Below are 21,644 nucleotides of genomic sequence, written 5' to 3'. Positions count from 1 at the left end.
ACCTTTACAATCTCTCACGAGCTAATTGACAACTGCGCGGCCCCGTGTGCCACTCATGGTCATTGGTGGCTGCAGTGGTGAAAGCTAACGGCTGTGCGCTAACGGCAGTGTGGTGGATGGCGGCGGCTGCTGCCTCACGCTCCCTCTCAGCCCCCGGAGGGAGGCCCACGGTCGTCAAACAGTAAATTGTGTTCACCTGTACCTTCTGCGCCCGTCGCTTGTCTGCTCTCTGGTTCTGGTGATAGATTCGGCTAAAGTTGGAGACGATGACAGGAACGGGCAGGGCTATTACCAACACGCCGCTCAGTGAGCAGATGGAGCCGAAGATCTTCCCCGCTATCGTCTTCGGCACCATATCCCCATACCTGGAGAAAAAGAGACAGAGAGAGGGAGAGGGGGAGAGGGAGAGGGAGATGAGGAAGGAGGAGAAGTAGAGGGAGAAAGACAAAGAGAGAGGGAGAGAGAGAGACAAAGGGGGGAAGAGAGTGAGAGAGAGGGCGAGAGGGAGGGAGAGGGAGAGAGAGAAGACACGGCAGAGTCAGTCAGAGACACTTTCCATCAGTGAAGGACAGTGCATTGACTTTGAAGGTCCTTCAGTTGAGAGTAATCCCCTCTGTGCCATGTGCGTTTCATCTGTGTGACACTGAACGTGCTGGAGAGGTTACACAGAGGGCCTCTCTCTCACGTCACTCGCCTCCTTCGTTGAGGCGGCTGACTTTCCCCTGCTCTCTCTTCCTCTCTCTTTTGTCTCTGCGCGGGTCCCCTGCTGCAGCTCGGGTCTTTATGTTCTACAGCCTAATTCTACATGCAGGAGGGCAGCGGAGCTCAATGGCTTCCCAACAGGTGAAGGAGAAACAGGCAGATATGAGGCCTATCTGCATGGGCCAGGCCTCTCTGCACAATGCTAGAACGTAGTGAACAGTGATCCCAGGATGGCTGCACTGAGGTGGTGTTTGCTGGTGCAACAGGCACAGCAATGGCAAATTGCCATATCAACAGAAACATCAAGGCGAGGGAGGCAGGGGAGTAAAGGGGGTGGGAGACACTTTTGTGGGACATACTCAGAGATCTTAAACACACTGATCAAGCTGATAATTATCATTACTGTGTATCCACCTGCCGGTCACCTGAATCCATGAAGGACTGCAGAGCATGTGTCACATGCTGTGGATTTATTCTGGTCGCCAACACTTAAGTACATTCTTAGGGGTACACTGCCCACCTGGGGTCCTGTTCCTTGTCTCGACTTCTGTATGATAAGGAGGAATGTATGAACAGGGAGCGTCATGGTGATCTGTGGAGCAACAGGCCGTCTCAGCTAACATGTGGAATCTTTCACCTGGACACTAATCTCTTATGTACAGTAAGTGTAACTGTCTGGGTCAGTGACTCACTCACTGACCCAGACAGCCTCACAGTGTCAGCAGACGGAGCCAGAGAAAGAGGATGTCTATCAGACTGTATGAAGCAGCAGGGCACATGCAGAACGCACAGATATTCTATTGTCATGAACCTTCTTGAAAGTGTGTGATCTAAAACAAGACACTCATGACTATATAACAGCAACACAGACAGAACCAGCACATCCTGTTTCCAGACGGAACCTCCAACACAAGGCGGTTAAAGGACAGAAAAAGCAGGAGCTGAATATCTGATCATAACTGAACACACATGTGGTTCCACTAGTGGCAAAATCAGACATTCCACCTGATGTTACATGGGGAGCAAGACTGTAGGTGAATCTACTCAGAAGTCTGGTGAAAAATAACTGATTAAATAAACCCACAATCTCTGCAAACTCTCCCTGATAAACCCACCGGCCTTTTCACCCACTGAGCTGAAGATGAGCCAAAACAGAGTACCAGTTTTACACAGTGCATTTTCATTTGTTATCTTTTCTTGGGTGCAGTTTATCGATAAGATAGTGGGTACAGAAGTTAAACGCTACTGCAAAATGTCAGCCTCCTTCCCCACGGGACCATCACAAACCACTTTGGAAGTAAGAAGCAAACCGGTTATACTCCAGTGATCCAATGATGCTTAAGACAGGGGAGAGAGATGTATGGAAGTGAGGGATTGGAGCAGAGGGAAGAGAGAGAAGAGAAAAAGAGAAACAGGGAGAAGGGGGAGGATATTGTGAGTTAATTAAACTTAATGTGATATGCTCAAGCTTGATTTTTTCCAGATAAAACAGAGCCTTCCCACTGTCCTCTTCCTGTTGGTAAACCTGTTCTGTGGTGTTATTCTCTGTGCATATTGGGTCCGCCGGCGGAGTGCTGACAGGTCGGACATGCGCCGCTGCCCCCAGGACCGCAAGGGACACAGACTCTCTGTGTTTGGAAGTGAAGAGTTTTGTCTCGCTGATCACTACCTCCAAGCTCCAGTCCTCCTTTTAATTGCCTAACACACAGCCGGCCCCTACCCAACCAGTCTGGACCCAGGAGCAGGCCCCATGACCCTGGCAGCTGGAGTAATGAAAACACCTAGAAACCCTGCGTGTTATTCAGGGTAATGAACTTAAATCAGTAAATCAAATGAATCCTTGCATCATTGAAGCCCCACCTCTGTCAAATAAAAAAAGGAAAGGAAGTAGAAAACATTGTTGACACAACCCAACAGCATGATTGGAGAGGAAGTTTAAAAGGAAGGAAGAGAAAATGGCACCAAGGCTTCTTTCCTTCACTTACCTATCTGAGATGCACAACAAACATTCAAAAAACCTCACATTTACTTACATCTATCTGAAGGTCTTCCCTTATATTTAGTGCACAACAGTATAACTCACCCAGGAAAAACACAAAATCATTGTTGATTTCCCTAATAATTCTTCCCTGAGCTTCTTTGCAGACTGAGTCTCAATCAGATCAGAGAGGTAGCAACTGCCATCAATCTCTTGTTTGGCTATGCCACGGCCAGCGGAGAGCTTGCTGTTGACCCTTTGTTGACTAAGGATTGCAGTACCAAAAAATGCTAGCCACTTACATTTCTGAGTTTATCCAACATTTGAAGGAGTGACTCACAACTCTTTTATTATGCGACAGGTGATAACATTAACCTTTAAGAGGGGGAAAGAAAAGCACCCTAAAATCCGCCTTAGAGGCCGCAGAGCAATTTGAAAAAAGCAATTTAGGCCACACCGAATTGGAATATTCAGAAGCCGCAATGCAATCTTCTTGGCGTTTCAAAGACAGACAAAACAATTACGTTAGCCATATTAGATTTTGCCTGTCCCTGTTGGAAGCCACATTGTCGTTGTTGGAAAAAAAGAGAGAGAAAAATTTAAAGTACCCATGAGAGATAAAAGAGAAGTGAACAAAACTTTAATTCAAAAAGTACTTGAGGAATGTTTTTTTTTAATAAGGGTGTTCATGAATGACATGCGGATAAAGGTAATTTGTTCTTAGCTGCTGAAGACGTCTTTTGAAACTTTTTATACACAAAGTCTTACAAAAACGTGCCACTCCACCCGTAGGTGGTCACTATTAGAAATAGAGAACATTTCCTGTAAATTATGGCTCTGCTACACTACAATGGCAACGCATGCTGAGTAATGAATTCAGAGAATGAACTGAGGGGGCCTTCAGAAACCGAGCATCTGTTGTAAAGCTTGGGTTATGTGACTTTGGGAGTTATGTCACGAGTACTGTGTCCTACAGAGTGGAAACTCTAGAGCAGGAGTGCCATGCAGCAACTCAAAGCAAAAATTCCCCCACTGCATGGCACCGCTGCCGGGGTTGTGAATCTTACTGCTACCGCTCATCAATCAAATCCCTGTGAATGACAGCAGAATGGACACCACTTCATTCGCACTGCACGGCTCAAAAGAGTGGAGCTTTGTGGACCAAACCGTCAAGAGATAAAAAGCACAGACAGAAACCCATGTTAGAGTCTTTACAGGCAAGGCCAGCTGACAACAAGCAGTTTCATAACAATCTGACAGCTGATGAAATCATGAATGCAAGGTATTTATGTTGAAAATGTCAAAACATGTCATATTCTAACTGAGATTATTTTCATTTCCACATGTGTAAATATATTTATTTTCTTCACATTTAAACAAATAATAAAGTGCAATATGTTATACAATATTTAGATTTAGATTTTAAATGCAATTCAGATCTGTGTTATTTATGACAGGTTTATGACACGTTTGATACACTTTTGATTTACTATCATATATTAACATATATTATTACATGGGGAAGCTGGCCCATTAAATAGCATGTTAGAAGCTCAGTAGACTAATTCACAGGACACTGACACTAATTCCATTTGCTTGCAGAATTTATTTGGAGGAAAAAGACCCAATAACAACGCCCTCTCGAACTGAGACTAATGAATCAAAGACTGGCCCACAGACGAATCCCTGCTTGACAGTTAAGCGTTAGATGCTATGCTCATTGCTGAATGATCTCCCAGTATAATTAATGCCTGCTTGTGGGCAAAGCTTCTTGTCAGATTTAACCTCCTAACTGCTGGTTAGAAATTAGAGAAATCTGAAGAAGATGAAAGAGGGCTTTTAGAACACAAATAATTCTCTCTTTCAACTTTCTTTTTCTGTCTTAAACTTTCTACTTTCCTAGGCCCATTTCTCTCTCAATCCCCCAGTTTTTAAATTCTGATTTTGTGTAAAAGTATACAAGACAATACAATACAGAGTGGTTGAATACACTGTGTGCTGTAACTGAGTGGCTGAATCAGAGCAGCAGACAGAAAAAGCAAGCTTTTCAGAGAGCCCTAATAGGCTTCACTTCCTTCAGTACGTTTGAGGTAGATTTTTTTATTTTCTGAGGAGAAATCCTTTAAAATAAATCTGAATTTAACTGCAGACAACCTCCACGTGTTGTTGCATGCTTGAACTTGGTTTTCTACTTAAGGTTAGAAATTATGAATTACACAAGGTGGATATTATGGATGAATGTGTTATCATAATTTATTTGCTTAGCAGCTACCCTTATCCAGAGCTGAAACCCTGTAGGTTTCATTCCTGTCACTTTCTGGTGACAAATGAAGTGCTGAAACCAATCCTGCAAACTGAATTTTTTTTCACATGCAGGAATAAGTCCATCCCAGTGCCTTCTTTTATGAATGCAAATGTTTTTTTTTTACTTATTTTTTCTGCCCTGCTGCTATTGGTTGAATTAACAGGCACTAGCATCCAGTGATCTGCAACGACATCCTTTTCCTGGTTAGTTTCAGATTCTGCACATATGGCCTTGTCAAGGTCATATGAAGGATGGAGGAACGGCCAAGAAGGGAAGGGGAGAGTCGCCTCAGTGGCTTTGAGGTTAGACTGGTACTGGAGCGTATTGAGCTCAATCCCAACTAAATCGTTCCAAAGATTTAAAAAAGGGTTTTCGGTTAATTGCCTCTAAGCTGAGCCCTCAGCCATACAGGGATGGACCGAGAGAAAGGCCATGTGACACTCTCCAAGGGGCAGATTTGAATTTGGGCTAAGCTCCCCGCCCCCACGAGCCAATTGGGGCTCTGATTCACTGTCACATGTTTCTTCTGGATACTCAAATTCAGTTCCCCTTGGTAAACCCACGCAAGCAGAATTCAGATGCATGAGGATATTAAATAGACTTATAGAAATGAGGCTTTCAATAGCTTTTGCCTGAGAATAACAGTGGCAAAAATGTACAGTGAAGCAAAAGAGCAGTGAGTCAAATCTTAGGCATGAATATGTGGGCGTGGGAAGACCACTCTGTCTGCAGCACTATGCTGGTGTGGATGGTTCTGAAGCAGCTCACCAATAAGATAATAGAGTGACCCAAATATGACATTGGTGAGTCTTGGTCCTGCTGGCATGCTGAAATGACACCAATTTGAAAATGAAAAACCTGGCACCAGTTTCTAAATGAAATGCCTGTAACACCAGTTGACCTTAAAGCCATTCATGGTACAAAACTCAGTTTTGCTCATTAATACTTTTTCTTAATGTGAAGGTTGCTGCCATTTGCACCTTGTGAGAGACTGAGCTCTGCGTGGCTCCTTAATGAAGAGCGTAGTTTAATAAGAGGTGAGAGATAATTAGAGCTGGGGCTGAGAGGGAATATGATGGATCTCTCTTTCTTGGTCTTTGTCAGAGGCTCGCTTAACTCCGGAGACCATGACAAATGTCACCTGTTTCCATCTCTCTGTGGCAACTGATGAGATAGGAAAGTGAGGCATTATGAACCCAGTAATAGGTGGTGCTAACACGCATGAACCAATAAAAAGCCACTGCCACAGCACAACCCTATGATTGGTTCAAATCAGTGGATTGCTGACCTCGCATGGCGGCTCCACCTATTTCTGGTTTCTTGAGACCTCATACTCCTATCTCTCATTTCCGCAGCACACGGTACTGGCAGGGCATCCTTCACGGCACAAAGAATGTCAGAAGGCCAAGGAAAGCGTCACGGCCACTGACTTTGTGATGGACTGGCCACACTCTGGGGCCAGACAGACAGAAACGGTGCTTTGTGTGCTTTCCTCAAATCTTCCACGATCACATTTTAAAAATCCCTGGCCCAAAACAGGTATCAGAAATCTCGTTTGAGTGAGACCCCTTGTGCTGGACACAGCGCTCCCGGACCACAGGACATGTGAGTGAACTAACAAGAACACGCCTCCCTCATGTACGTGGCTTGGCTTTCTGGAGGCCAGATGCATCCGCTGACAGAAAACATCACAGAGTGGCCAAACCACGTCAGCTCCACTTCGCCCTAAATGTATTTAAGAACTGCACAGACGCAAAAAAAACAACATCAAGTGATTTCAGTCTTAACTGAACGAAAGATCACATCTTGATGAGACAGAGGCTAAGGGAGATGAAATGTCTCCTTTGCTTTTGCTGTGGCTCACAGACCCAGACACAACAAAGAGGGGGAAGAAAGGCTGCTTTCTGTCCGGTGACAGCACTTCGTTATCCCCCGTCACTGGCCAGCTAGTCTCGCTTTCTTAACGGCTGGGCACAGACAGACCATTCAGAGCTGCAACGCTTTTTGTTGTTAGCAGTTCTAAAAATAGAATGGATTTGGAACTGACCTGTTCAGGCATTTGGTCAAAATAATAAAAAAACAAACACATAACCTCAACAAAACTTTTTCATTTGCATACCCAACTGGGCTTTCAAAAATTAATCTTATCCTTAAATGCTAAGGCTGTGTGAGTTTTTGGTTTGGAGATGTCAGCACTGACTGGACTCTGACACAGACAACTGTTTAAAAGTGTCAAACCTCAAGTGCAGGTCTGTTGTGATTGTATATACATATTTATGCTTATCACATCGAAGAGGAGAGAAAACGGAAGACAGCATTGATAAACAGCTGCAGAGGAAGATTGACTCCTTAATTGAAGTGTAAATGCCACTGAATTGGAACTTCATTTTAAACAAGGTAATTAGAATCCATCAGGACTTCTGCGCAAATCACTCATTTTGAAAGCGGGCAAATTAAACATTTAAACCAAACATTAAACATCTATAAAATTGAACTGATTCACAGTCATTGCACAGCCCACTGGAGAGTTAACAAAAACAGATGGACCCCTTTGAGGTTTACATTCAAGACTAAATCCAACCATAACAGCAAATAATGGCTCATTTGTTTTCTGTTTGCACCTCAGCTAGGTGGCAATGCATGCGGTGAGACTCGTCAACAAAAGAGCCACCAGCGACCAATGCCTTTTATAAACATGGAGTTCCAATCTTTATCCTACATTCCATCACATAAAGTCACCTAATGCAGCAGTAATTGCAGCCATGTGTGGAGATAGGCTCTCATTTTAACCCTGGTCTCCCTGGACGCCTGTAATTTCAATGGCAGCTAGGGAGGGTTGGGGGGGGGGGGGTGTTTAACTGAATTGCAACCACCCTGTTTCCTCTTGATGGATGATGTGGAGCCTTATTATTCAGGAAGGGATAACAAGGTTCACACATTTGTGATAAACACCAGAGGAACACTGTGGCCTTCTGCTTCCCTGGGGACCACCGTTCTGGGCTGGAGGCTGCGTCATTCAGGAATAATTGGACCGTTCAGATTTACTTATGAGGTGAATATATGTATTCATCTTGCATGTCCACCGCGTCAGTTGTTGACATTCAGGTCATTTCAGCTCTGTCTCCCACACAATCTCTCTGTCTCTCCCTGATTGTTTGACAGGGAAAGGTAAAAAAAGCCAATCAATTTTTTTGAGGAGCGCATTCAAGCTGTCTCACCTTCCCAATTTTATGCTCGTTTAAGTCTATATTGGCGGAAGCTCATTGATTGTTCCTGTGATGCATCTGAAACCTTGTAATGGGACACATTCTGATTGTGATCTGATGAGCTTCAAATGAAACATAATCAGTTGGCTTTGTCACAGTATTTTGGAAATGACACCTGAGAGCCAACATCAAATGTTTAATTAGATGATTGGAAAAAAAGAGTGAGTCCTCACCTCGCAATCAAGGTCAGGATGGATCACAATGTGGTCAAATAATCAAACATCTATCCATGATGCTTAACACCAACCACAGCAAGACAGGGAGGCTATGGTGTGAGTCCATGTTTCAGTGTGTCAGAAAACAGAGGCCAGATAAGCTTTACAGAATATAGTGACTTCCTTCTATTGTGTTGTGGCCTCCATGCACATGTTACATGCTTTTTCTGGTCATGTAGTACTGGCTGGAGGTGCCTTGCAGTGAGAAAATAATGGAGGTTGCACATGGGAATATCAGTACTCTAATATACTTATTATTACTTTGCATTAACAGACCATATACAGCCAAGTCTCACAGTTTTAGCTTCATCACACTTGATTAAATTAAAGAACCTTTGCATACATCACACACCGTCACTGTTGAGAGTTGACAGGAGAAACTGGGGGCAATTACTGGCTAGGTACTTATAGTGCTGTTACTTCTACCTCTGTTGCCACTAATTTTGTCCACTAACCAGGACATACACTGTGGCTCGAGTGCTCATACATATGCAAACCAGAAGCCACATTTCTTAAAGGTACAGAGCAAAAAAAACACTCAACCAGTCACACACATTACCAGCTTAGCTTCCTCTACCTTCTGATAAAATCTCAAACCCATTCTGAGGCCACACTGATGAAAAGGGCTGAACTAAAACAGAATCCACTTAAGGTGTAAGTGAGGTGAAGTGAAATTTCTCCTTTCAATCCACTGGGATTGAAGCAAAAACCCTCATCCACTTAGTGAAGGTGAGATGGCGGGGGGGGGTGGGCACAACAAACAGGAGGAGAGGACGGACACCAGAGGAATGCGCTTGTCTCCTCCTCTCATCTCATTCCTGGCTAATGCCGCCAAGCTCCCAAGTGGCTTCATTATTTAGCTGGATCAGGCTGCAATGAGGGCCTGCCAGACTGCTCTGTCTCCCAGACCAGGTGTCACACGTAGCCCCACCACGTCCTCCATCAGCAGCGCAGAGCCATTCCTGGACTACCACACAACCAACCCTACCATGATGCATAGGACCAGCTTATGAGGCGAATGGGTCAGTCTCAGGTCAGGGCTCCCAGCTGGGGCTACGAATGGGAGAGGCCATTTCTCTTCAAGCCATTAAAGCCACCAATCACTGTTGATCTGAGTTCTTGTATTGAGGTGTACGGAGTTGATGACTGTCCCAGATATGACATTTGAGAGAAGAGGGATTTGGGTGCACTGGCAGTTTTTCTCAGACCATCTTTCTGAAGATTAGTCCTGACTGATAGCCACATCAGGGGAATGACAGCCCTTGTATAGATTCTCACTCAATAATGTGCATCTGCTATGTCCTTATGAAAAAAATGTTTTGGCTGTATAATATATTATTGCCCACAAATTCCCTTAAAAGTGCAAAATATCCAAAACTATACTGCCAGTTCAAACATATGAACTCTTGTTTTTGGTATGTCTGGCGGATTTAAATGCCCACAGCTTTTCCAGTTACATAACATTGATCATGTTCATTGAGGACTGCCATGTAATCATAGAACACAGAGTAAGGTGATATTCATGTGTTCTTCCTGTAGTGGTCATTTCAATTCAATCATTCTTATAGGCTCATTATTTATTCATTGACACAAATTGCAATGGGTGATGTTCATTCAGGCAAGATGAGCATGCTCTCTTGTGTTTGACTTAATAATAATATACATAAAAATGCCAACAACCTGTGATGTTTTTCTGAAAAAAAAAAAAAAAAAAACAAAACAAAATATTAACAGTGGCTTAGCAGCCATAAAAACCCTTCTACTTTCATCTGCTAAAACATATACTCCCATTCCTATTATTAAGGTGTCTGTTTATCTATGGCTGTGCTTGCAGTTTTCCTCAAAATGATTATCTGTTGTACTGTCTCTCACAGAACAAGCTTTTCTCTTTTGTAACATGCTATTGTATCAGGTTACTGAGCCTGGCTGATGGCTTTGATATCTTCAAATTACTAAAATAAGCAAACTGTGTACATATAATTTGGACTATGTTTCAGGTCACGAATATGTCATCCTGATGGTTCAATAATGAAAAAATCCCCTTCTTCATTCACCATCTCATAGAAAGAGGGATAAAAAGGAAGAAGGTGGCTATGGAATGCACATGAGAATCATAAAATGAGGAGCATGTTTGTATTATGGAAAACTATCTGCCTATTATATCTCAAGTTTATGGCCAAAAAGGTATTCTACAAGAAAGGGATGAGATCTACACGATGGTAATGACATTCAAGGCCCATAACTGCCGCCTTAAGTGAATAATAAACATTTATCCTGCATCTCCCTCCACTCCCTGTAGAAAAATGAAAAAGAAGAGCCAATTCACAGACTGAGCATCATTCTCCCACAAAGGCTCTCTAATATGCTTCTTTTTTACACTTCCTGGCAAAAGCATTTTAAGTGCTTTCCCTGTAATCGTGGCGCAGTCTGTACAGGAAGCAATCAGAGGGAGTCAGAGTCAGAGATAAAAACCCTCCCTTTACCAAACCCCTCACTGATAACAAGTAAGGAGATATACTAGTAGGAATTGCAGGTGGCACCACCTGCACTTCTAATCAACAGTGTTCAAAACACTTTTCTTAAATTAAGGACAGCATATAAAGCAAATAAGGCAAAAGCACTGCATTGATGATCAGTCAATGCCAGTGGACTCACAGTTATTGCAATAGGGACAGACTGGGTGGTTTTCCGGCCTATGATTGTGTCACTTCAGAATAGCAGCATCAGCTGCCATGGCTTTGACTCTTTGCACAACCAAATGGGAGGAGATCAGAGTATGCATCACAATGAAGTGATAACGAACCCAGTACCCATCAGCACCAAGGACAGCTCTCACACCAGTGTACAGCTGCACCACAGCCTGCAGATGTACTGTTACAGGCCATAGCTTTGGGGAAGGAAGAGAATGGCAACGCCCCTGTCTTTCTTTTTGTATTGTAAATCTGGACAGTAATATACATATATATATATACAAATGTATATGTTTGTTTAGTATTATATATATATATATATATATATATATATATATATATATATATATATAACTAAACAAACATATACATTTCTGTATACACATATACCTATATATATATATATATATATATATATATATATATATATATATAATACTAAACAAACATATACACTTGTCTCCTCAAAATTTTCTCAAAATATTAGTGCTCCACTTATTTTGAAGTTTGTGTTTTTTTTTCTGGTTCAAGAGCTGATCTCTCCCTGGCAGACACATATCTATAAAGTATCAATATGAAAACCAATAGGACATTATCACAGATGTGTCAGTGGACCCCCATTTCTCTCACCTCAACCTGCCTCTACACCTTGCACAAACCATACACTTTATTCAAACTAACAAAATGGAAATCAGACACAGCCAATGACACTGTCATCAGGTACAACTTCACATCTGCTACTGTTTAAGAAAAAAATGATTAACCTTTTTTTGTTTATGCTGGAATTCACCTGTGATGGTACAGGCGGGTGCCATGTTGAAGCGCACACACGCTTGTATCTGGACTCGTCTCTGAGCTCTGCCCTGAGAAGGGATCCCTACTTTACTGTATATCATATACTATGTATATCTAAAGGAAAACTCCTAACATTTCACTATGTGAGACAGTGACTCCAGTTTGTGATTAATAAATTCTGGCTGTTTTGAATCCACATCATTCCTTAAAAGCAGCTCAGCAGGGGAGCGGTGAGTGGGTGTCGCCAGGGGTGTGATAACACTTCAATCGAGGGACACCCCTTGTGATTGTGTGCACAGAGAAATAGGGCTTTTGCACTGCTGGTGGGAAAATATTTTTTTCTTAATTTATGCAGGGAAAAGTAACATCCAAATTTCCTTTGGATTAGTCCACGTGTTTCCCTGGGCTTCATTTGGAAAAAAAAAACTGTCTGTGGCTGCAATTATGGGTTTGTGCATTCCTGGGGTTCCGCATGGATGCCACCGTAAGCCCTCTTTCAGGTTTCCATCTCCCATCAAATTGGCACACATGCAACTCCACTGTATTCATAATAGTTGCATCAACGCTTTTGGATATGCAATCAGTGGAAGTAATGGACCATTGTATTCCCATAATGTTGTGGATATTAGCATTTTTGTTTCACTCTGTGGCCCCGCTTTCCCTCCCCCCATGGGCTTTTAAAAATGCTGCCGTGGCAACGTCCACATTCACAGGGACAGGGGCTGTTAAAACACACACATACATAAGAGCTGTGCATTGTGGGTAATGCTCTCATTCACTGACAGCCCGCTACTCCATCTCTGTGCAGGGTGTACTCAAGGGACAGGGGCGGTGCTTTTCAACGTCTCTGGACTACCTTCAAAATAGCATCAGCAAATGCCCAGTGAATTCATATGACAGCTGTGCAGCCCTGCCTGTGCAACATCCAGACTTCAAATGTCAGTCACGCGGCAGCACATAGTGCTGGTTTGTTTGTTGTTCCTTCGTGCAGCAACAGAAACCACATGAGGTCTCAGTCCACTCAAACAATCTGACCTCAGAATCAGTGCAGCAACAGGGTCTAAACCAGTGTTTCTCAATCCTACTCCAGGAGACCCCCTGTCCTGCATATCTTCTATCTATCCTGGCTCCGAACACACCTGATTTAACACGCTCTTGATTAAATCAGGTGTGCCCAGCTAATCAAAAGTGCCACAGATGAGTACAGTCAGGTAGGTGGAGCAGGGAAAGATGGAAAACGTGCGGAGCAGGGGGGCCCCAGGAGCAGGATTGAGAATCAGTGGTCTAAACAATCACTACCGAGATTATCACTGACAACATACTGCCATCACGCCCCTGAAATAGGGCCGGCACTCACAACGGCATTGAAAGGGCTTGATATTTTAGTTCCCATTTGCTTATGTGTAGAAGGCCTCTGAGATTTTGCATGCTCATTGAGACCCTGGATTCTGCAGTTTGTCCTCATTACAAAAACGAACACTACACACTCCCCCAGTAGATGTGAGAATGGAAAAAGTAAAAATAAACTGCGAGGAAAGAGTTAAAAAAAACAAAAAAAAACAAAGCTACTTGCTAAAATGGAATAGCGAATGAAATATTGTTCATTACACAAATAGAAGACCGCAGAGATTTCATGAGCTTGATGAGCTAGCACATTATTTTATGTGGTAGGCAACAAGAGCACTGGGAAAAGTCTGCTCGTGTAGTTTTTGCTTGTTATTGTTAGAAGCTATGCTTACGTAACACTGTATTATTGCACATCTCTAATGATTTTCCATGATGTCATTTTTTTGCTTGTTATTGTTAGGAACTTGGTTAATGTAACGTAGTGTTATTGCTTTATTTTTCTCAAAGTGTATTACATAAGAATGTGACCTCTGAGCTATCTAATCTATTTCTACTTTTCACTTTACTGGAGCAAAAAAGGTTTAGAGTTTTAATAATGCCACTTTGTTGGAAGTGAAACTTTAGAGCCCTGTTTTTTGGCCTTTTTGTGATAATTTTTGTTGTCCTTTCATTGTTGTGACAACAGATTTACATACAAAACATCCTGACAATTTTGAGAAAATATCCAACGATCCGAAGTTGCAGTTATTGATTATCTTTCCAATAAAGAATACTCATGTTTAACAGCCAGAGGTGAAATGTACTGAACCAAACACTCATTTTAGTTTCTTGCCTAATAATAATCAAGCACAGCATTTAGAGCACTGTAGGAGGCACTTGTAAATCTGTATGACTTCAGCATTCTTATTTGCTCCATAAAAGGCTTTTTGATTGCATCTTGCATACAGTTTGATGATGCGTATTCACACAATAAATTACCTGATCACACATTTATCTTAAGCCATAGGTCTTTTACAATAATATATGGAGTGTATGCACACACACACACATACACACACATTTTCTATTTATTCCCTATTATATAGCTTTAATATTTTTGATTTTTTAATGTAGGTTTTCCTTTTTTGTGAATTAGACTGTAATCAATTGATGTGTCTTCAACTTAAATACTGGAGGACAAATGGTTTCTCAGTGCTTTTTAAACATAACCTTACTTTTACGACCACAATTAATTGAGAGGAACATACACAAGTTACAAAAAACAACTAAAGAAGTGAAGGCTTCATGTGCCAGGAGGACTCGCTGTTTTGAAAAATTTAATTTCACCATGTCCTCAGCCAAGAACAGTTACTTTAACCATGTCATATGCTTAAGAGGAATGCCCTCAGCAGAAAGTCATCCTTCCATTTGGTTCAGGGTTTTTCTTTTGCTTGCATGTCTTTGAAAAAATTGAAATGCAGTCATGTTAAAGAAAGAGGCATTTATCTGAAATTAAAGACAGCAGAAAGGCCATCGCTATTACTCATCCCGGTCTCGTTTCAGATGTGAAACATAATGAACGATGCAGTGTTCCTTCCTTGTTTTGACATATTGTACTTGGAAGCGGAGGTAGGCTCCGTCATACAACATTGGCTTCCATTGTCATTACAGAGGAGGGGGAGCCTTCAGGGCTGTAAAGGTGGGCTGCGCAGTAGATATGTACATCTTCTCCGGAGGCAGAGAGACACACGGCGCAGGAAGTGGGAGCGGAAAAGAGGCTAGGCCGGCTCGCATTTCAACGCGAGCAATAAGCCTTGAGAAGCCATTACGAGAAGAGGGCTAACGACTACTGGAGAGAAACATTCAGCTCATTAAGCTCTCTGGATTATTAGGAGACTGTCAAGGCATTTCTTGAAATATGACTACATATCTGCTAAATATGCACAAAGCCCAGTTGCTAATTGCAGGATGCGGAAACATCTACCACTTCAGTGATGGCCATACAGTCTCAATTGCTCATCATCTTTGTTTACAGTATGGATGAAAAAAAAATGCCATCAACGGCCAAAAATGGATACATTAGTATGTAGGACATGACTCCTCTCATTGTCTCAAGGGCCTGCTGAGTACTCCCCCTATGCAGACAAGCCACATAAAGACCCCTGTTGATCCATTCTGACAATTTGCTTTTACGAACTCTAGCACTCTGAGGAGGATTCAATGGGCTCAACCTCCCACAACCAATATTAGACGAAGTGGGACATAATTGCTGTGGATTATTGAACTTGGAACCAATTAGTTTCCTCTCCGAAGTTGTGGGTTACACTCTGATAGGGGTGGCAGTAGGGGTGGTGGGGGGTGGGGAGTGGTAAGGGGTGGTGGTGGTGGTGGTGGGGGGGTGCGTTGCTGAAAGACGCTTGCCGCCCGATCAATGAGGTAGAAATTTGTGAACAGTAATGGAACAACATTCCATTAATAATTAAACTAAACGCTGCCTCTTTCCCTGCGTCCAAAGGCCTTGGAGAAAAGGGACGGCAATTATGCCAGCCTTTGAGCTTCATGCAAGGTGGGGAGACAGGGTGTAATCAGCCAGGCTTTGTATTAGAAACATAGGCAATCACAAAAGCCACTGAAATTGTTTGGCAAACAACTGGCTGTTGAACTCTGAAACAGGATCAAACGCCATCTGAATATGATTTGTTTGGTTTCCCTTCATATCTTTTTTTTTATTCTTTTTCAATTATATCAGGGATGAGTTTCAAAGGGACTCTCTGGGGTTTTCACCCAGATCTGGTCCAAAAGTGATGTCTAGGAGTAAACATCTTAATCAGGGCTTAAAGGGAGATAACTCAAGCGCACAAAGGCAGAATGAGATATCCCATAATCACTTCTATCCAGAATGATTCCTTCAGGCTAAATATCTCTATTTCCTGTGAATTTCAATTCCTCTTTGAGGTGGGAGGGAGGGTCGATCATTCTTGGTAGTCTGCCATCTTAAAAAAGAAACTTCAATATGACATGCTCTACCAGCTGCAAGTATCAGATTGGGAAAGGGCACTGCAAGGGCTGTAAAAGAGAGGTGTCAAACGTAGGGGAAATGTTCTTTTGCTTTCGGCTGCAATTGTATGCAAATCCACACATGGTCTGCTGTGTGGACGCAGACAAACATGTAGGATCCACCAGTGGCATGAGGCACCTGCTGCTTTCAAACATCATTTCCCATAAGAGGAACAAGGTCCCCCTGCTGTTCTGATGAACACTACCTACAGTACAGAGAGGCCACATGGTGAGGGAGAGGGCAGCTGGGCTTTACCACCACCAGCAGCCTCACACACACACCAGATACCTGTCCTCCAGAATACTGCATACTTCTTCTTGCAAATTATGCATATCTGTCCTCACAAATGCTGACTATCTGTCATCCCTAATACGGCACACCTCACCTCTCAAATCCAGAGAACCTGTAAAAGAAGTCAAAGGGCACATACGCTCTACACGCAAGGGCTGCCCTATCATCACTGCCCAAACTATCCAGACTGGAACACATGTTGAAGTACAGTACATGGCACAGAAAATTAGTCATTCTTAGGTTGTTCATGTCTTTGGGGGAAAGCAGGGTCCAGATTGTCTCCAAGGTGCACGTCTCATACACACATAATGCAATGATCCAGAGGACCAGAAGTTTCTGGCTTCTGGGGGGATTTGTTTGTTCTTGGGGGCCACAGTGTTCTTGGGAGTTATCTCATGGCTGTTTGTCAGGCTGCCATTGGAGACGTCAGTGTTCTGAGTGAGCTGGGTGAAAGGACACTATACTAAGGAGCACAGATGGAGAGCACAGATAGTCTGAGGCCTTGATATTGATTTGGAGAAAGCTGCCCAGTGTTTTGTTGGCACTATAGAAAAAAAACATCAAGCAAAGGAGAGAAAAGAGGCGTGAGTGCTCTCGGACCCAATGGCAAAAAAAATATGTATACGCTGGTACTTGCGGCATTGCCATTGTCCACAATTTTCAAAACATAGATTTATCATTGATGAACTTGAATGTGGCCATGATCCAATGTAATTAAAGTAGTAATAACAAGTCTGACTTGTAATCATGCAGTTTTACTTTCTGATGTGACATGATGAACAGGCATAATTTACACACAAAGTGGAGAGAGAAAGAGGGGGTTTGAGTTTGAAAGGGATTGCTGTGGATGATTTTTGATAATGGAATACATCTAAGAAACTGCCCCTATGAAATACCTGAGTAAGAGGGTAAAAGTGATTGGGAATTTCATTTCTGCACTCAAGTAGTTTTTACTCTTTTTAGCTTTTGTCTATTGAATATAGTTTTGTATTATAATTCTCAGTAGATTTTCAGTAGGCCTAAAAAAATTAAGTAGATTAAAAAAACCATATCTACAAACGGTGTCTTGGTCCTATGTCTTTCTGAGAAAGTGCTGATAAAAAGCCCCCTTAGTCATAACTTCACCTAAGTCATACACTTATTACATATAACCACTATAAGACAGTGGTTCCTCACTTTGAATTTTGTCATTCATAATTTCTACACCAAAAACCTTCATTATCCCTTGCCTTCCTTTTGGAAATATCTATTATATAACAAAATAATAACAAAATGCAGTTTTTTTTTCAGATTCAACAACTGGTGTAAGATTGTGGTTACTTTCCAGATTTAGGTATGTAATAATGTAATATGTATGTAATATGCCTAAGGTAACAGACAACTGATTTAAAAACATGGGTAATTTAAACATAATAAATAAAGCAATTTTACAGCATTAGATGGAATCTAAGCAACATATAAGACCAAAGAAAATTCTGTCATAAAGTTTAAGACATGTATGTTCAGGACTAAGTCCAAAGAGAAACTGATGAGATCTGATTTGGAGGAAGGTTCATTCCACTACTTGGAACTTGGAGGACAGATGAAAGGGGATTAAGCAAAGAACAAAGACATGAAAGAGATAATCTACTGTTTCCTGATGACCTGTGGACAGGAGAGTGTATGGAGAATTTATAATGACCACAATGTGGCGCAGAATGGTTTAACGCGGCAGGGGGGAAGCGGAGAGGTTTTGAAGTGAATCTGACCTGGCAACAGGGAGCTAATGGGGGAAAGTGAGCGACGGAGCAGTCAGAGAGAAGAAAAGACAGCAGCAGTCAAGCCGGGCAGCGAGTTCTCTCCTCCCTGAGCAGGACACAGAGTTGCAGAGATACAGCCAGGGAATTACAGCCATGAAGCTGCGGAAAGACAAAGTACACAGCTTCTACTCATGCTGCGTCCAAAGCCACAGGTGCCTGTCAGAGAACAATCTGGAGAGAGCCCGGGGTGATCAGCAGAGGAGCAAATGGGCACGGGCAGAGAGGTCCACAAAGGTGCGCATTAGGGGAAACCCTGCTCTGGCTGGATGGGTTACGATGAGACTCGACACGGCGCTCGATGCAGTCTTAACTGTGCCTAGCTGAGCTTGAATAACCTGTTCTCATCATTCCTCATCATTAAAGTTCTTTGTGTTTGTCCTTATGCTCAGAGTGTCACAGTTTACAGCTGTGGCATAAGACAGCTTGACTTAAAACTGCACCCACTGGACAGAACAGCAAGTCTATTGCAAGTTAATAGATTAGAACATAAAATGTTCTTGATCATTTAGCAAAATCAATCAACGAATCACAACGTTTTCATATTATGCATTTTTATAAGGGAACCATCACAACATTCCAGATAGAGCATGTTTTCCGTAGGGAACCAAAAAACAGAAATCTAGAGGAGCCAGTTAAAGAAATACTGGAGATGTTCTTTGCTAAGCCCAGGACAAGGCAGTGGAGAGAATCTCCAGCAAAATCAATGGAGATAGCACAAACACATGCCTTCCTGTGTATTCATTCCTGCCTGAAGAGAGTGGATTCCATGACTGAGTCACAACCACCCGGAGAGAACAGCAAGTTCCTACATACCCCACTGCTGCCTGGGGGGAATTCCAATGGGGTGTGCTCCCTGGGCAAGGGCCTCTGATAGCGCCCCTGGGAGCATTATCGTTAGTACAGAGAGGGCGACAATAATGGCCCTTGTGACGGGGAGTGGACGTGTGGGGGCCTTCTTTCCGGGAGTGTGTTTTACGAAGCACCTGCCTCTGATGGAGGGTTACAAGTGCAGTAATTACCCCAGATTATTCCCCCGCAGTCCCTCTGTTATGTAAAACATGTCACTCTTTATGCAAATGAGGAAGGCGGGGGCTGACATCCTGCCCACATCGCTGGGGTCAGTGAGTCTCTCTTTCTCTCTCTCCTTCGTCTCTCTCTCTTGTTTTCCCTGTACTATTTTTTGCTCTCTCTCTGTCTCTGTGGCACAGTGTTCTTGGTCACTTCCAGTGATTGACATCTCAGTCGCTGATTTGAGGCTGCCAGACTTGTTGGCGCAGGTGCGCAGCTGTACTTCCCCTGACATTAGGGCCAAGTGTGATTCAATTCCTAGCAGCCAGATCTAATGTGACGGCCACCTGATGGACTTAAAGGTTCACCGCCGGCAGTTTAGCCCTTTGAAAATATCATAGTCTCACTGTATACTAGGATATAGCATTCAGAAGACAGAGAATATACCAAGGATTTAATAATAAAGCCCAGTGCATGGTGGGAAAATATCAAAACTGGAGAACCAGCACTTGAAACTGCCCTGCAAAAAACAATGGAAGCATGCCAATTATTCAAAATGGGATTCTTAGTGGGATCTTGCTCTCACTCTGTCTCTCGCTGGTGGACGCTCTTTTGAGGAGGGATTGGTTACAGAGCGGTGTAGCGCCATGCACCTGCAGCAGCCTCCCCTTCGCAGCATCCCCTTGAGGATGCCTAATCCCTCGGCACACAGTCAGCAGACACAAACAAACGCTGCTAATCCAGCCACCGTGTCCGCCGCTCGTAAAGTCCGTTTCGGGAGATTTTCAGGGCCGTTTAATTTGAAAGCCGGCTTTCTCTGCACATGCTGGTGAGAGTGCCGGGGACGCAGAGGAAACAGAAAGAGGCTCTGCCGGCTTCCGACGGCCGGTCCCTTTTTTTTGTAAGTTTTCTAAGTAGGTCGCAAGTGAAAGTAGGCCACCGGTGGCACTCCGGAGACCTGAAAAGCCGGCGTTTTTTCGCCAGCGAGGGGGCAGTGTCCTACTTCTGACGCGAGCCAGACCTGAGGAGATGGAGCGCATCAAGTGACACAGCAACAAAAGCACCGCGGGCATCCCAGGGGCACCCGGAGGCTGCCGGCGGGGGAGTGGCGTGGCGAGAACGTGAGGACGGCGCGTCCCGGGATGAACGGCTGGGGGATGAACGGCTGGGGGATGGGGGGGCGCTGCGGGTGAGACGCGGGACCACGCCACACGGACACACCCGCCGGCAGCCACGCCTCAGTTCCCGCGTCTGGCCCGAGCATCTGGCCTCCCCGAGGGAGCAGACTGGGGGGGGGTGAGGGCTGGGATCCACGTGTAATGCCGCGCGCCTTGCCGAAATACCGACAGTGGGAGAGGCTTCGCTGGGAGGCAGCCAAGGAGACATCAGCAAGCCAGGCTAGCCTGATCCCCGTGACACTGTGAGTCAATCAGTCCATAAGTCAATCAGACTTTATTCAGCATTGTCACCCTGATGACAGTATTAAGGAAGAGCACTTTGTACAGCACATACCAAAAAGGTAACCATTCAGTTAGGTCCCAGACAGGCATGCATATGTGTGTAACCCACTGACATGCACTGAGACCCACTGACACACTGTCATTGTGACACAGCATGTCAGAAAGCGAGTCACATGCACAAGGTGATTTCATGACCTGCTTCACGAAGGCAGGGAAATGGAGCTCTGTGTGGCTTTTAAGGAGCAGCACAATGAGAAGCTTCACACAGTAACTTTAAACACGAAACTCCCCATGCTGAAACTGTATCCAAGCTGCAGCAAACTCCAGAAGGCAGCAACAACAGTCTGCCAGGACTGCATTATAAATCTGCCTTTCTTTTAAAGTGGTTGTGTTTTTCGGGCTTTAATCTACTCCTACGTACCTCCCCTGTGCTTCGAGTGTCAATGCATGCATGACTAATTCATTAGGAACCTTTCCCATACTAAACAACGGCAGCCTTTGAACTGGCACAATTTCTCTTTAATGCAGGGATCCGTTACCGGTCTGCTGGGGCTCGGCTTGTCGTAACGGGACACCAGTCAGGGACGAGGCAGATCCCCCTGTCAGCTCAGGGATGGTGGCAGGAAGCGGCCGCACCCGTTTCCATGTAAACCGTGGCGGAGACGCACGTGCCAGAGGAGCGGACGACGTGCGAGCCGTGTGCGCCTAATCGATCTTTGACCTCGCTTTTTGGGGAGACGGGAATGAGGGC

The 21,644-nt window shown here is 43.8% G+C and overlaps 1 protein-coding gene across 3 annotated transcripts in view; it reads right to left on the bottom strand.

Annotated features, from left to right (window-relative positions):
- kcnd3 (potassium voltage-gated channel, Shal-related subfamily, member 3) overlaps window positions 1–21,644 on the bottom strand; it is a 113,451-nt gene that overhangs the window by 18,305 nt on the left and 73,502 nt on the right. For all 3 annotated transcript variants that reach the window (XM_036533047.1, XM_036533049.1, XM_036533048.1), the window contains exon 3: window positions 197–365. In XM_036533047.1, the coding sequence (XP_036388940.1) occupies window positions 197–365 (169 nt within the window). The remainder of the gene's footprint in view (window positions 1–196; window positions 366–21,644) is intronic.

Source organism: Megalops cyprinoides, chromosome 7 (assembly GCF_013368585.1).
Source record: "Megalops cyprinoides isolate fMegCyp1 chromosome 7, fMegCyp1.pri, whole genome shotgun sequence".
In the NCBI taxonomy this organism is placed as follows: domain Eukaryota; kingdom Metazoa; phylum Chordata; class Actinopteri; order Elopiformes; family Megalopidae; genus Megalops; species Megalops cyprinoides.
Note: the sequence above shows the minus strand (reverse complement) of the source record. Positions and strands in the feature narration are given on the sequence as shown.